Here is a 14,986-nt window from a genome sequence, read left to right on the forward strand (position 1 = left end):
GCCCAATTCTGGTCCTCGAGATCATCCAACCAGCCTTCTTCCAGCCCTCCCTTTTTGCTACTGGTCACCTGGCCCAGGTGTGCTGAGTCAGCCAAAACATGGAAAGGGAGGACTGGGGCAAAGAACACAGGCTGGATAGTATAACCCAAAGGACCATGATTGAGCAGCTTTGATTTTTCAAAACACATACCAATATAAACCTACTATCTAATGAACCCTAATTTAACTAATTAAGTCTAAAAAACCTCCTTTTTCAAGTACTTTAAGTCTCTGTTTGTGAGCTTCTTTTGCAGCAGGACTCAGAGGCTGAAGATGCTTTTTTTCTGTAGTTCTTGGCCGTTGAGTCTTTACTGCACATGTGGAAGTCTTCTTTAAAGAAGCCGGAGAGTTCCAACCTTTTTCAAGCTCTTTCAGTCTCTTTTCGTGAGCTTCTTTTGCAGCAGGACTCAGAGGCTGAAGAGCCTTTTTTGCTGTAGTTCTTGGCCGTTGAGTCTTTACTGCACACGTGGAAGTCTTCTTTAAAGAAGCCGGAGAGTTCCAGCCTTTTTCAAGCTCTTTCAGTCTCTTTTCGTGAGCTTTTTTGCAGCAGGACTCAGAGGCTGAAGAGCCTTTTTTGCTGTAGTTCTTGGCCGTTGAGTCTTTACTGCACATGTGGAAGTCTTCTTTAAAGAAGCCGGAGAGTTCCAACCTTTTTCAAGCTCTTTCAGTCTCTTTTCGTGAGCTTCTTTTGCAGCAGGACTCAGAGGCTGAAGAGCCTTTTTTGCTGTAGTTCTTGGCCGTTGAGTCTTTACTGCACACGTGGAAGTCTTCTTTAAAGAAGCCGGAGAGTTCCAGCCTTTTTCAAGCTCTTTCAGTCTCTTTTCGTGAGCTTCTTTTGCAGCAGGACTCAGAGGCTGAAGAGCCTTTTTTGCTGTAGTTCTTGGCCGTTGAGTCTTTACTGCACATGTGGAAGTCTTCTTTAAAGAAGCCGGAGCGTTCCAACCTTTTTCAAGCCTTTTCAGTCTCTTTTGGTGAGCTTCTTTTGCAGCAGGACACAGAGGCTGAAGAGGCTTCCTCGCGGTAGGTTTTAGCCGTTGGGTCTTTACTTCACAAGTAGAAGTCTTCTTTGAACACTTTGGTAAGTTCCAACCTTTTTCAAGTTCCTTCAGTCTCTTTTGGTGAGCTTCTTTGGCAGCAGGGCTCAGGGTCTGAAGGGGCTTCAGAGGTTTCCTCACTGTACTTTTTGGCAGTTGAAATTTTAGTGCGTACGTGAAAGTCTGCTTTAAAGAAGCACTTGAGTTCCAACCTTTTTCAAGTTCTTTAAGTCTCTTCTGGTGAGCCTCTTTAGCAGCAGGACTCAGAGGCTTCAGAGGCTTCTTTGTGGTACCTTTTGGCCGCTGAGTTTTTACTTTGTACTTGGAAGCCTGCTTTAAAGAAGTAGTTGGGTTCCAACATTTTTCCAGTTCTCTAAGTCTCTTCTGGTGAGCTGCTTTAGCAGTGGGACTCAGAGGCTTCAGGGGTTTCCTTGCGGTACGTTTTGGCCGCAGGGTCTGTCCTGCACACATGGAAGTCTTCTTTGAAGACTTTGGTAAGTTCCAACCTTTTTCAAGTTCTTTAAGTCTCTTCTGGTGAGCCTCTTTAGCAGCAGGACTCAGAGGCTTCAGAGGCTTCCTTGCCGTACGTTTTGGCCACAGGGTCTGTCCTGCATACATGGAAGTCTTCTTTGAAGACTTTGGTAAGTTCCAACCTTTTTCAAGTTCCTTAAGCCTCTTTTGGTGAGCTTCTTTAGCAGCAGGACTCAGACGCTTCAGAGGCTTCCTTGCGGTACATTTTTGCCGTTGGGTCTTTACTGCGTATGTGGAAGTCTGCTTTAAAGAAGTTGATGAGTTCCAACCTTTTTCAAGTTCTTTAAGTCTCTTTTGGTGAGCTTCTTTAGCAGCAGGACTCAGAGGCTTCAGAAGTGTAGCTTTTGGCGGTTGGGTCTGTCGTGCATTCGTAGAGACCTGGGCTTTCTTTACTTTTTTAAGATAAATCAGAATACCGTCCTTTATGAATTGGCAGTCAGCCTTCAGAATCTTTGTTTTGGTTGCCAGGTTGGAAAACTCGATTCTCATTCCAGATTCTCTGCTGCGTCTGCTTTTCAGATCTTCCAGCTCTTTCTGTAGTTCTTTCCTTTGCTGCTGCAGGGCCTGAAAGTCATCACATTCTTCTTTGTACTTTTCTTCCAGTTCCTCAGCAGAAACCCCAAGACTGGTCAGCACAAGCGCTTCCTCCTGTTGGATCTCTAACTGCAGCTTTGAAAGCTGCTCAGTGAGTTGGGAGTTTTGATCCTGGGCAGCTTTATTCTTGTCTCTTGCGGTAACAAATTTGTCTTTAAATTCTGATAAATTGGCGAGTTTGTCCTGGAGCTTTTCAATTTCCTGCATGAGTTCATCATTTTGTTGCCTCAAACCCATGGTGCTTGCTTGATACTTTTTGTGTCCAGCTCCTTGTTCTTCCAATTGCCTGATCAGGTTTTTAAGACCATCACGTTTTTCCACAAGGCCCGTTTTTTCCTTTTGGAGAACGTTCAGTTCCTCAAAAGACATTGGATCCTCTTTTTTAGCTGGGAATTCTATGTCTTTTGAAGGTCCCTGTTGCTTTGCTAGATCCTTTCCACTTTCCTGGTCTCTGGAAAATTGTTATAGTGCAACATGTTTTCTCCTGTTGTGAAATCTCCTTGTGTTCTTGAACATTTTGAAAAATCTTTTAAAAACCATTTTTATCTTTTATCCAACTGATATGAGTTCTCGCTCTGGTTCTCACGGAGGTTCTCGCTGTGGCATAAGTCAATTTTCAGAGCTCTGTGATGACATCAATGTAGGTCATGGTGGTGACATCAAAGTAGGTCACTGCCATATGTGATGACATCAATGTAGGTCACGGTGATGACATCACACTATGTCACCACCATGGTGGGGAAATCCCTGTGATGACATCACACTATTTAGGTCTATCAATTTTGGTTAAGTCTCATAGGTCCAATCAGATATTTAAACTAGGAAGTAGACCAAAGAAAATGGGTTAGATTTTGTGTTTTTTGCCGTCTTTGCATTAGTGGATGTAATGTTTGCACAGTTATGTAAAATCACAACCACTTTGACAGCTTTTCAAAGCCCAACAGATGAATCCAAATGTTGTTTTTTTAAAAATAGTTTAGGAATGCAGATCAGGTACACTTTACAAACTGAATCCTGAGGGAAAAAACGACTTGTTCAAATAAAATGTCTTTTTTTTTCTGTCTTGCAAGAAAAAAAAAATCTTATCAAGAAGGTTTTTCAACAGCCAAATCATCTTAGTTTGAAAGAAAACATGTTTTGGGGACTAGAATTGTTTTTCTTTAAAAAGAATTCTTGGTGTAACACCCATCACATGTAACTTGATGAATTACCCTCTGTTATGTTGTATTACTAAGGGTGGTGTCGTGGTCCGTCTAATTTGATTTTGTTAGGGGTAAACAGGAAATACAAAAACCACTCAATTTAATATAAAGAAAATACTAGAAATCAGCGGTGCCTCCACTTAAAAGGAATTTTGCAACATTAGAATTTTCCTACTAAGAATAGTTTGAATTTAAACATTACAACCTTATTTTATTTTTTTCTTTTATTTTCAATTAGCCCCCACACACAGTTAAAACAAAAAACTATAAACAGTTTACGTTAACCAAGAAGAGGTGGGGGAAAAAACAATCAGTTCCTTATACCGAAACACCCCCCCCCCCCTTTTTTTGTTTGTTGCAGGCCTGAACGATGCTCGGGTGCGTTGTGGTCAAAAACTAAAGAGGGCCCTTTAAGCAGGAAAAAAACGTGCACGTACTCACGTAGCTGATGGCGGGAATCTCTGAGGCCTGGGGGTTGGAATCGGCTTAGACGACCGGCATGGTGTGTTTGGTCTTCCACAGATGCTCGGTCTTCCACCGGGTCCAAAAAAGACTCGTCTATGGTCAGTCGCATAAAAGTCCGCTTTAGAACTTTGAGAATTTGTTATGGGTTGTTTTTACCTAGCATAGTGAAAAACTAACCCAACACGTTACACTTAACATGGTAAAGCTAGTCGCAATGAGCATTTTGCTGCACATTGTAATATGTAGCCATGGTGCCAAAACGAGCAGTATAAACACATATAAAAAAAATCATAACTTACATGACAACGGTTTCCACAATATTAAACAGAAAGTTGACTCTGCAGTGAACTTGTACAAAAATGGTGGCAAACAAGCATTCAGTGTCAGCTCCGCTCCTCACCAAGGTCTGACTTTCTCTGCCTTCAGTAAAATGTCTTTTCCGTTCGCACCTCTTAGACACGCCCACTTGTCTCTGATTGGATGGATTATTATACAGACATATAACATAAAAAATCAGATTCCAGAATTAACAAAAAATACATACAGGTTAACAAAACTTTTACAACATTCAAGACCAAACAAACTGGATTCCCAATTAAACTAAAAAAAAACGTGTTTCTTAGGTTTGGGAAGAGTGTCATGAGAACTAAGGTTCAACTGAACAACCATGCCATGATCTGAGCTACGTGATGGAGAGTCTAAACTTGACGATAAACACATCAGAGATGTTGGGGACGGGTCTGGACCACTTGCAGCCGCTGAACAGAGTCTTGAAGAGCTCCTCCTCTTCGTGGGCGTGGCTCTTCTCGTGGCAAAAGACTATTCGGCAAAAGATCTGTTTGGTGGAGAAGAATTTCTGCTCCTGCTGGGGTCAAACGCCTTTTGGACAAACAGCAGCAGATTTGTCTTCTGCCAGAGAGAAAGCTGGAGACGTTCTCCTTCATCACAAGGGCCGCGCTCAGCGTGGGAGTTTCATCAGATTCACAATATTCTAAGAGATCTTCTGCTCCGAATCTTCATCAGCAGTCAGGGAGAAGGTGCAGGAGGCATCAGCTCTATCAGGAGATCTTCATACGCCTTCATCAAAATCTCTGACTTCTCTTTTTTTCTCCACGCGTTTCCATGGTGACTCCAGAAATTGACGATCCATTGTGAATGTCTTTATGTACCTGCTGTGCACGTGCATTAACCCAGGGTTACCAAGTCTTTTTTTTTTTTCTTAACTTGTCCTGTCCAACAGCTGGGCAGACAGATGAGAGCTGAGGGCCTCTTGAGTTGGACATATTTTACTTTAACAAGAGGGGTTATTAATCTTCAGAGAAACCAAAGGTATGTCTGAATAAACCCCTTTTGTAATTGAGGCCAAACTTTATTAATTTCAACCATGTTTGAAAATTTCAGGTGTTGGACCGGACGGAAAAGGAAAGAAGGGAAGAAAAAGGGAGGGATGTTAGAGGGGGGGGGTAGGAGAGTGATAATGGGAGGGGAGGGGAGGGGGGATAAGACCATCAAGCAGCATAAAGCAACAAGTTTACTGGTTGTTTATCATTACGGTAAGGTTCAAATGTAGTACAAAAAGGGCGGGGCCTGTCCACACACACAATCAAATGTTATCAACACACCTGTTAGCTGCAAAAATGTCCACATGTCGACATGCACACAAAACAGATAGTGTTCACACGCATACTTATGCCTTAAAACCAACTAGTGTGAAATATTTCAGTCATTCAATCATGCACACTGTTAATGCAAAGGTGAGCTAACACCTGTGCTCAGGTGAGTGTTTATGTTCTTCTAAAATGGATGGTGGAACGTGAAAAGAAGGAGGGAGAGTGCCCAGCCATCCCCACCCCAAGACCCCCGCCGCAGCGGCAGCGGCAGCCGGAATCCCCCCAACGCCACACGGGAACAGGCAGGGAACAACCGCCCCCCGGGCGACCAAAACCGCCACCCAGGCCGGGGCCAGCAGGACCGCCGCGAGGCCCCCAGAGCCAGAGAGCAGGGAGGCGCGGAGGGAAAGAGAGCGCCGCCCCAGCCCAACCAGGAAAGCAGCTCCCCCGCCGCGCCGGGAGAGCCAGACGCAGGGCCCCACCGGAGAAGGACGCCCACAGCCCCAGACGAGCACCCCACCACCACCCAGGAGTTCCGGGCATCCCCCCGCCTCAACCCCAGGTACGAGCCAGGACCCCCCAAGGGAGACCCGCTCCGCACTCCAGGCAGCCACCAGCCCGGCCCACGGTTGGTCCAGGGAGGAGCAAGGCAGGGGCCCGCCGCTCCCGCCCAGGAGGGGGGGAACCCCGGGGAAAAAAGGGGGCCCACAAGGGGTGTTGTAAATATGGCCCGACCAGGCTCGGCCACTGTTGGAAGTTTGGCGGGGCCCAGAGCTCAGGGGCGAGGACCAGGACCCACCCCCCATGGACACGAACACCCTCGGCTCAGGTGTAATGTGAACCCCCCCACCGTGCGGAGAGAGCACCGCCGGGCCCAGGAAGCCGGCACCCAGGGGACACTGCCGCCGCCGCCAAGGGGCCCGTACCCCCCACCAGGGGAGGGGTAGGGGATAGATGGACCCAGGTCCCACCTTCCTTGCAAAATGTGTGTGCGTGTATGTGTGTTTGAGGGTGTGTGTGTGTGCATGTGTGTGTGTTTATGTTGGAATGTATATATTGAAGGGGGAGGGGTGTGTGTACTAAGGGGGGTGCAGTTAAAATTGGCGAGTAGGGCACTAAGGGGACATCTCCTGATTGCTCACAGTGATGTCCCCTCACCCTCCCCACCAAGGGGCCCTAAATGTCTAAGGTGCGGTTAAAATTGGCGGGTAGGGTGCTAGGAGGACATCTGCTGCTTGCTGGCAGTGATGTCCAAGCACCCCCCCTACCAAGGGCCCTACATTTCTAAGGTGCAAATAAAACCGAAAGAGGGGGGGCCCACTCCATACGGCAACCATAGGAGGGGGGCCACTGCCAAGTAGCCCCCCCCCCAAGGCGCATCGCAGGCTAGACCCCCCACCCCCTCACCCTAATATAAGGTTATATGAGGAAGGGGGTAAGTTGGGGACAGCTGGTAGACCGCCCCCCGGTGGTCAAACAGCCACCCCCCCCCAGCAAAGGGGCCAGGCCCACCCAGCCCAGGGGCCCCACCCCTGGAGGCGCCGACACCCCAGGCCCGGCACCACCCACCCCACACAGAGAGAGAGGAGCCAGAAAGCGTCGTCTGTATTTTATAAATTTTTAGACACGTCTCTTCCTTTAGCGATAAGAGCAACTATCACTGTTCTTGTCACCATCATCATCATCACCAACAGCCCTACCTGGAGACTAAGAAGAGGTAAAGTCAGTGCATGCAATGAAACTATTTTTAAAACCTAAAAAATGATTCTTCATTAGGATTTTCTCCTTATACAAACCTGATCTTGATATGTTTTTGTCAGACATCAGAGTTGGTTCTGCTTCAGAAAACTATTCAAATTCACCATAAGTGAGAGAATGTGTTCAAACAACTTTTGAATTTTCTTCAGGGTTAATAAACTTTCTATTCTATCAAGTTCATTTCTTCTTAACAAACTGTATATCATGTTATTGTTCTTGCAGAAGCTGATAAAAAAAACATCTCGTCTGAGACATCATGTGGAGAATGACACCTTGGAAATGGTAACAAATACGATAAATATGACTGAATTAGCGTGAGAGTAGTTTTCAATGGATAGAAATATTAGCTCTCGGTTGAACATATTTGTGGATTCTGAGTTTGTCAGGTTGTTTTCAATTCGATTTGTTTATTGTTCACTCAAAAAATTGAGACATTTTGAAAAAATTTCAAATAAAAGATAATCAAAGTCTATTGGATTGCTTTTTTACCTACTATTGATGGTAGAACATTTTGATGAAATTTGAATCCCTGAAAGCCAAACACATTCTCAGTCATTTCTAAATAACAAGTGATTCAAAATTTTTATCAGATGTACTGATTATCATTTCTCCTTTTTTTCCCCAGCATGTATACGAAGTTTAACCGAAGTATCTACTTTGTATCAAACTATAAACTCTTCTTATGAATGACAGCTTTTGTTTGTTTGTGTTTCTGCTGCCTACTGAAGAAATAAAGATAAGCATTCCTTCTCCTTTAGTTCATTAACCTTGATGCAGATGCTTAAAATTAAAAAATCAATATATCATTTTTTGTGACTCAATAAGCTTCTATATTTGTAACCTCCATTTTAGATGTTCACGTTTGTCCCAAGTAAACAAAAAAAATAATGTCTTAATCTGACTTAAATACTTTATTTATAGTATCCACTGCCCTCTTTTATGCGTTTATTATTTGGTGGGGAGAAAAAAAAAAAACTTCCTAAAAGCAGTTTGTTGTTTTTTAAACTGATGAAGAATGTTTGTTTTGCTGATGTACCACAAACATCCAGTAGAGGGCAGCAACATTCATTTACTGCAGCTAGAAAGACACAGATTTGTCACAATAAATGCAGATTAAGTATAACTGTTTGCTTTTAAGGGGCTAACATAAAGCCAAAGTCAAGTGTGTTAAACTGCATGAAACCAACTGTAACTGTAACTGTAAATAAAGTATTATTATAACTTAAATATTTTATTTATATCATCCAATTCTCTCTGTTATGTTTATTATTTTGTGGAGAAAGAAATCTACTGAAAAACTTTGTTGTTCTTCAAACTGATGAAGAATGTTTGTTTCGCTGATATATCACAAACATCCAGTAGAGGGCAGCAACATTCATCTACTGCAGCTAGAAAGCCACAGATTTGCTGAAATAAATACAGTTTTATTAAGAATAGCTGTTTATTTTATTATGGGGGCTAACATGGAGCCAAAGTCAAGTGTGTTAAACTGCATAGAACCAACTGTAAATAAAGTGATGTTTAGTTTAGACGTTTTGATTGTAGCTTCTGCTGCTCCACTTGAATCTTTAACGGTTGTGGTCCGTCATCATACATATCCACAGCAGAATGCAGAATGACTTTGGTTTTTAGTTCCTTCTCTGTTGTGGAATCCAGAAATAAAAGCTGCATCATTCTTTAAAATAGCATCTTCTTTTATTCTATTGAAATGTATAAATATGAAGTAATGATCTAATCTGTGATCTGAGCTTGGGTTGCTTATTTAAAGGAAGGAAGGTGCAGGGTGTGAACACGGAACTCTTTTTTTGTTAAAGCTGATTATAGTAAGGGCTGCATGGAGGAACAGTGGTTACCACCCCTCCTCCTGCATGTGTGGGTTTTCTCCAGCTTCCTCCCACAGTCCAAAAACATGCTTCATAGATTATTTGGTGACTCTTAATTGCCCCTAGGTGTGCATGGGAATGTGAGTGTGTGGTCCTGCGATGGACTGTTGACCCGTTCAGGGTGAATCCAACAGTAGCTGGGTTGGCTCCTAAAAGGGATAAAGTGGGTTCCCAAAAGATCCAGAGACATCCAGAGCATCGGGTCACATGATTTGATTTGGTTAAGGTTTGAAAAATTAAAGTATTTGCTCTTTTTATACTAGAATGTGTTTATAGGATCCCTGGAAGACAAAAACCTTGCATGTTTGCAGAAGAGTTTCTGTTTCCCATTTCTGTGATACAAGCAGCAGATTTGGATTTTGGGTGGAGACAAATTGTGAAGGCTAGTGTCTTTTTACCCTAAATGAGTCTGTAATATTCTAGTTCCTGCAAAGGTTTCAAAGTACCTCCAGTGACGGTCATATTGAAACTATTCTCTAGTTCCTGTGTCACTCCAGAGCGTCTCATGAAAGCTTTATCTGGCCCTTTGAGGACAGCCACTATGCTGATGTGGCCCCTCAGTGAAAATGAGTTTGACATCTCTGTCTTACAGGCTTTAATAGAAAAGAAACGGCGGCTGTAACAGTGGATTAAAACGGTAGTGAATGCAGTGATTTTCACATGAGAAAAACCTACAGCACAAAAAAACCCACTGCACTTTCTTACCTTGGTCTTGGGTCGTTGGTTAACGCTTTAATCCACGTTACATCCCCCATTTTTTTCTATTAAAGCCTCTAACACAAACAGGGGTGGCGAACACGTTTGACACAAAGAGTCGACATTTATAACTGTTATAGTCAAAAACCCACACCATGCACTGACCTGCCAGACACACAAATACGCAATGAAAGCCATATCAATTTCCATAACTCACTCCATTACTTACAATTCAACAGCACTGGATTAAATGGCGCCGTTTCAGTTATGGTTGTTTTTTTCTGTATTTAATGTTAACACATACCAGTAAAACATGCATGCTGGTGTGTGTTTGAAAAAGGCAGTGAGTGCAAAACTGAGTTGGTTGCTCATCATTCATCTTCTTGACCGTTTTTCCATGGGGTTGCTGGAGCCTATCCCACTTGGGCGTAGGCAAGGGATGCCCTGGACTGGTCGCCAGTCTGTTGCAGGGTAGAATATCCTCAATCACACATCCATTCACTCTCACACTCACACCTATGGACAATATTTTTTTTTTTTTAACTTGTCCTGTCCAACAGCGGGGCAGACAGATGAGAGCTGAGGGCCTCTTGTGTTGGACATATTTTACTTTAACAAGAGGGGTTATTAATCTTCAGACAGCCAAAGGTATGTCTGAATAAACCCCTTTTGTAATTGAGGCCAAACTTTATTAATTTCAATCATGTTTGAAAATTGGTGTTGGACCGGACGGAAAAGGAAAAGGAGGGAAGAAGAAAGAGGGATGTTAGAGAGGGGGGGGGGGTTGATAGTGGGAGGGGGGGGGATAAGACCATGAAGCAGCATAGAGCAGACAGGTTTACTGGTTGTTTATCATTACGGTAAGGTTCAAATGTAGTACAAAAAGGGCGGGGCCTGTCCACACACACACTCAAATATTATCAACACACCTGCTAGCTGCAAAAATGTCCACATGTCAACATGTACACAAAACAGATAGTGTTCACACACGCATAACTATGCCTTTAAATCAACTAGTGTGAAATCTTTCATTCATTCAATCATTCAAACTATTAGTGCAAAGGTGAGCTAACACCTGTGCTCAGGTGAGTGTTTATGTTTTTCTAAAATGGATGGTGGAACGTGAAAAGAAGGAGGAGGAGGAGCGCCCAGCCACCCCCATACCCAGACCCCCGCCGCAGCGGCAGCCGGAATCCCCCCAACGCCACACGGGAACAGGCAGGGGACAACCGCCCCCCGGGCGACCAAATCCGCCAACAGGACCGCCGCGAGGCCCCCAGAGCCAGAGAGCAGGGAAGCACGGGGGAAAGAGAGCGCCGCCCCAGCCCAACCAGGAGAGCAGCCCCCCCCCGCCGCGCCGGAAGAGCCCAACGGAGGGCCCCACCCGAGAAGGGCACCCACAGCCCCAGACGAGCACCCCACCACCACCACCCAGGAGTTCCGGGCATCCCCCCGCCCCAACCCCAGGTACGAGCCAGGATCCCCCAAGGGAGGTCTCGGGGCCTTCTTGCTGTGAGGCAAGAGCGCTAATCACTGCGCCACCGTGCAGCCCATTGAGTTGGTTGTGATTTATTTTTTATCTTTGCAGTCATCAATTAGAAACAGCTGTGCTACATTTCTATCAAACACGGCAGCTTCCATTTCGTCATCGTCAGAGTTCGTCTCGTTGCCGTGCGGCTCCAAAGAACAGTGAAAGCAGACGCGTCAGCCCTAGCTTTAGTTAGAGTCCAAAAGTGTGGCGTGACTTGCCCGGCACTGCCTCCCAGTAAAAGGAGGGAGGATGGACAGCTTTTCATTGCAGACGCCTCACTGCATGTCTGCAGTCACAGCTTGAAGAGAACAATTCTGATTAAAAGGCAAAAAAAAACATATTTTTTCTTTAGAAATGCATTTGTGGTTCACTCACTGTGTTAATACAAAATGATTGAGATACTTGCTGACACATTTGAACATTTATCAGAAGAGTTGTTGTGGTCAGAAGTCCAAATCTGTGTAGATCTTTCAAACTGCAGCTGCTTGATTCCCGTGTTCCTAAACTATGCCTCATAATCGTGTCTCTTTGCATTTCCAGTGTTTCCAAAACAAAGTTGTTCTGCATTATGCACATATCTGCACCTTTGCACTGTGGGGGTGATCTTCTTTCACGTCCTCTCCTCTCTCCTACCGTCCTCATGCTGTTCTCTCCTAGGTCCTGAAGTCACAACAACACATTAGGGCCGATCTGTACATTTTGGAGAAAATTTAAAACTTTCATATACGCTTTATGGTTGTGAAAAGACTGTATATAGAGAATATGATAAAAGGCAGAGAGCGGCACGCAGCTCAAGAGCCACCTGTGCCCCCCCCCCGCTCTGAAAAATGAAAATCCCGCCCCGCTGCCTCGTCGTATTAGACATGCAAATTTCAACCAATCAGATCAACCAGACCGGTTACTGCCCCCAAGTGACAAACACACCCCTGAATACCGCCCCCCATGTCACAAAAACGCCCCCTTGACAGTGAGCGCAAATCCAGGCAAGCGCCCAAAGGAGAATTGACCGCGCAGGATCACGGCTCAGTTAGGATTGCAGGCCTGCAGTTTTAAAATGTGGCGTCGCTCAGTTAGAATTGCGCCTGCACAGTTGTAAGGTTCCTCACTCAGTTCCTGAATACGCCCGCTCGGTTGTCTTTACCCCCTTTCACTTTATGGCAGAGACGAAACGCCATACTCGTCTCTTGATCCCAAACTACTCACCAGTTGGGATTCGTCCATGACCATGACTGTGGTGATGGACATGATGTCTTGTCCAAGGACCCATGCTAAGCCTTGATAGGACAACAACAGCTCTTTTCCAAAAGCTTCAATGTGTTCAGACAGAGCAGTACACAGAAAAAGGTGTGAGTATTGAAACAGGAAAAAAAAAACACAATTTTTTTTTCCACTTGACTTTTATGTCCGCCCTTTAAAGTTTTTCATCTCATGGCACAGCAAAGTCCCCTAATCACTAGAGAACATTAAACCACCAACCCGCATATGTGAGAACAGCAGAGTTCCTGTTGAGATTTTGGTGACTGTTTGCTCAGATCTTTGAGGCTCTGTCACGATGAGCATTTCACTCTGCTGCTGCCTGATCGTCTTTGCTCTCACTTCTCATGTTGCTGCAGGTGAGAAACGTTTAAAAGAGTTTTTACAGTTTAGTGATTCTTCAAGAATTCTGAATTCTCTGATGAGTTCAGTTTTAAAATGTTCAATAATGATTTAAAACCATATAAAAAATCTAATGTTCTGGATTTGATCATTTCCAGTAAACTTTTTGAAGCTAAAAGTTTCCAGGTTTTTGTGTTTTAGCATAATTATGAACATTAAACTAAAAGGAAGCAGAAAAACTCAACAATAGTTTGTTCTATCAAAATATAAATGCCGAGTTCCTGTTACCTAACGCGGAAACTGTTCATACGTTCTGTCTAAAAAAAACTTGAACTTCCTTTCTAGTAACATTTAAAAATAAATTTGTATGTTTGTAACATTTTTACCAGCTTTGAATTTTACAGGAGAGAAAGAGCATGTCTAATTTAAAATTTGAAAGACTTTAGAATTTGATGTATTATTTATGAACGCTCTTCAAAGCTTTGGCACTTTTGAATGTAAAATTTCATCTTTTTACATAGTTTTAGTCGGTTTGATTAAAGTGAATTAAGTAGTTATGACTTTTGATTTTTTTCCTTTTTCAGATTTTGTCTATAAAGCAGTGAATGAAACACGTCAGATCACTCTGCATTGTCAACAGACAATAAAAGGTGATGTGAAATGGAACAGAGAGACAAATGATGATGATAAAAAACAAACAAATGATCCACGATATAATTCACAAGCAGATAGATCACTTCTTATTATCGATGCTAAGTTCTCTGATTCTGGAAGATACTACTGCAACAATGAAGCAGCTGTTGAACTGACCGTGATCCCATCAGGTAACATGAATTTTACAAATTCATTCTGATTCTTATTTTTATGAAGTTTTTTAATCATAAAAAACAGATGAGCTCTGGAATTTTAAACTTTGACATCATCTTAATGGATAAATGGGTTTTAAACATCTACTCAAGTTTGACAACAACAATGACTTTTTGGTTTTCTTATAGTAACAGTTTTTGTTTCTTCAAATTATGATTCAATAATGATTTTATATCAATAGAAAATCTTTAATCATTTGCAGGAACTACAATAAAGAGTGTTAAAGAGACAGAAACAGTAACCCTGAAGTGTCCTGATGAAGATGAAGGATCAGATGATTCAAAGTGGAGCAGACAGTTTGGAGAAATACCACAGCAGCGGTTCCAGATGAAGAAAAAAAAACTGACTATAAAAGATGTCAAACAGGAAGACACTGGTTTGTACTACTGTGGAGGAAAACCAGCTGTTTTTCTGAATGTGACCAGCAGATCAGGTGAGAAATGTAGAAATAATAGATTCTGTCCCCATATTAATAACAGAAAAGACATAAATCATGATTTATCAGTTCCACTGAAAGGTTTGCAGAGACAAAAAACTAAAGTGGATTTTACCTTATTTATTTTTATATACCTAAAAAATAAATGAATGCAAAATTTTGGAACTATTGAGCATGACAACAACTGTAAAACAACTGAACCAAAAGCACAGATGCTTCCTTAAAGCAGCTATTTCAGAAAAACTCATAAAATTTTCAATAAAACAGACGAGAGAGGCGGGTCAGGTGAAGAACTGGGACTATAGGATAGAACTGATGGTGCACCTGTGTAAACTATGATGAAGAAACTGATCCTGTTGCTCATAAAATCCTTTTATTCTTTTCGTCGTTTTTAGAACAAATGACCCAGCTGTGCAGCACACCGCATGGCTTTGTAGTTTCGGATGGGACAGGTTTAGCACTGCGAACCAGTTATCATGATCCAGTTAGTAGCTTCATGATTGGTGTCAACGTGGAGGTCAATATTAGAAAATACATTCTCCATTCCATCATGATGAAGTATTTATTAAAGAGTAACGTTCCTCTTTCTCCTCCTCGTTTTATTTTTGAACGTGTCATTAACAAGAAAGTTGGTGGTTTCCGATTAGCTTTTAACTAATCAGGGAACGATCTCTTTAGCACAGATGCGTCATTGCTCTAGCTTTCCTTTTCCTCTTTACACCCTAATACTGAAACACGTTTCAA

General features: G+C 43.0%; 1 protein-coding gene across 6 annotated transcripts in view; it reads left to right on the forward strand.

Moving 5' to 3' along the window:
• The window catches only part of LOC105355020, a 55,808-nt gene that overhangs the window by 21,999 nt on the left and 18,823 nt on the right, over positions 1-14,986 (forward strand). For 4 of the 6 annotated variants that reach the window (XR_002874119.1, XM_020706962.2, XM_023959811.1 and 1 more), the window contains exons 2-4: positions 12,876-12,956; positions 13,524-13,763; positions 14,009-14,239. Coding sequence is in view for 3 of the 6 variants with exons in the window: in XM_020706962.2 (XP_020562621.1) it covers positions 12,896-12,956; positions 13,524-13,763; positions 14,009-14,239 (532 nt within the window). In the remaining 3 variants the exon portion in view is untranslated. The remainder of the gene's footprint in view (positions 1-12,875; positions 12,957-13,523; positions 13,764-14,008; positions 14,240-14,986) is intronic. The other 2 variants (XM_011480683.3, XM_020706964.2) reach the window with 1 other exon arrangement.

Source organism: Oryzias latipes, chromosome 11 (assembly GCF_002234675.1).
Source record: "Oryzias latipes chromosome 11, ASM223467v1".
Lineage (NCBI taxonomy): Eukaryota > Metazoa > Chordata > Actinopteri > Beloniformes > Adrianichthyidae > Oryzias > Oryzias latipes.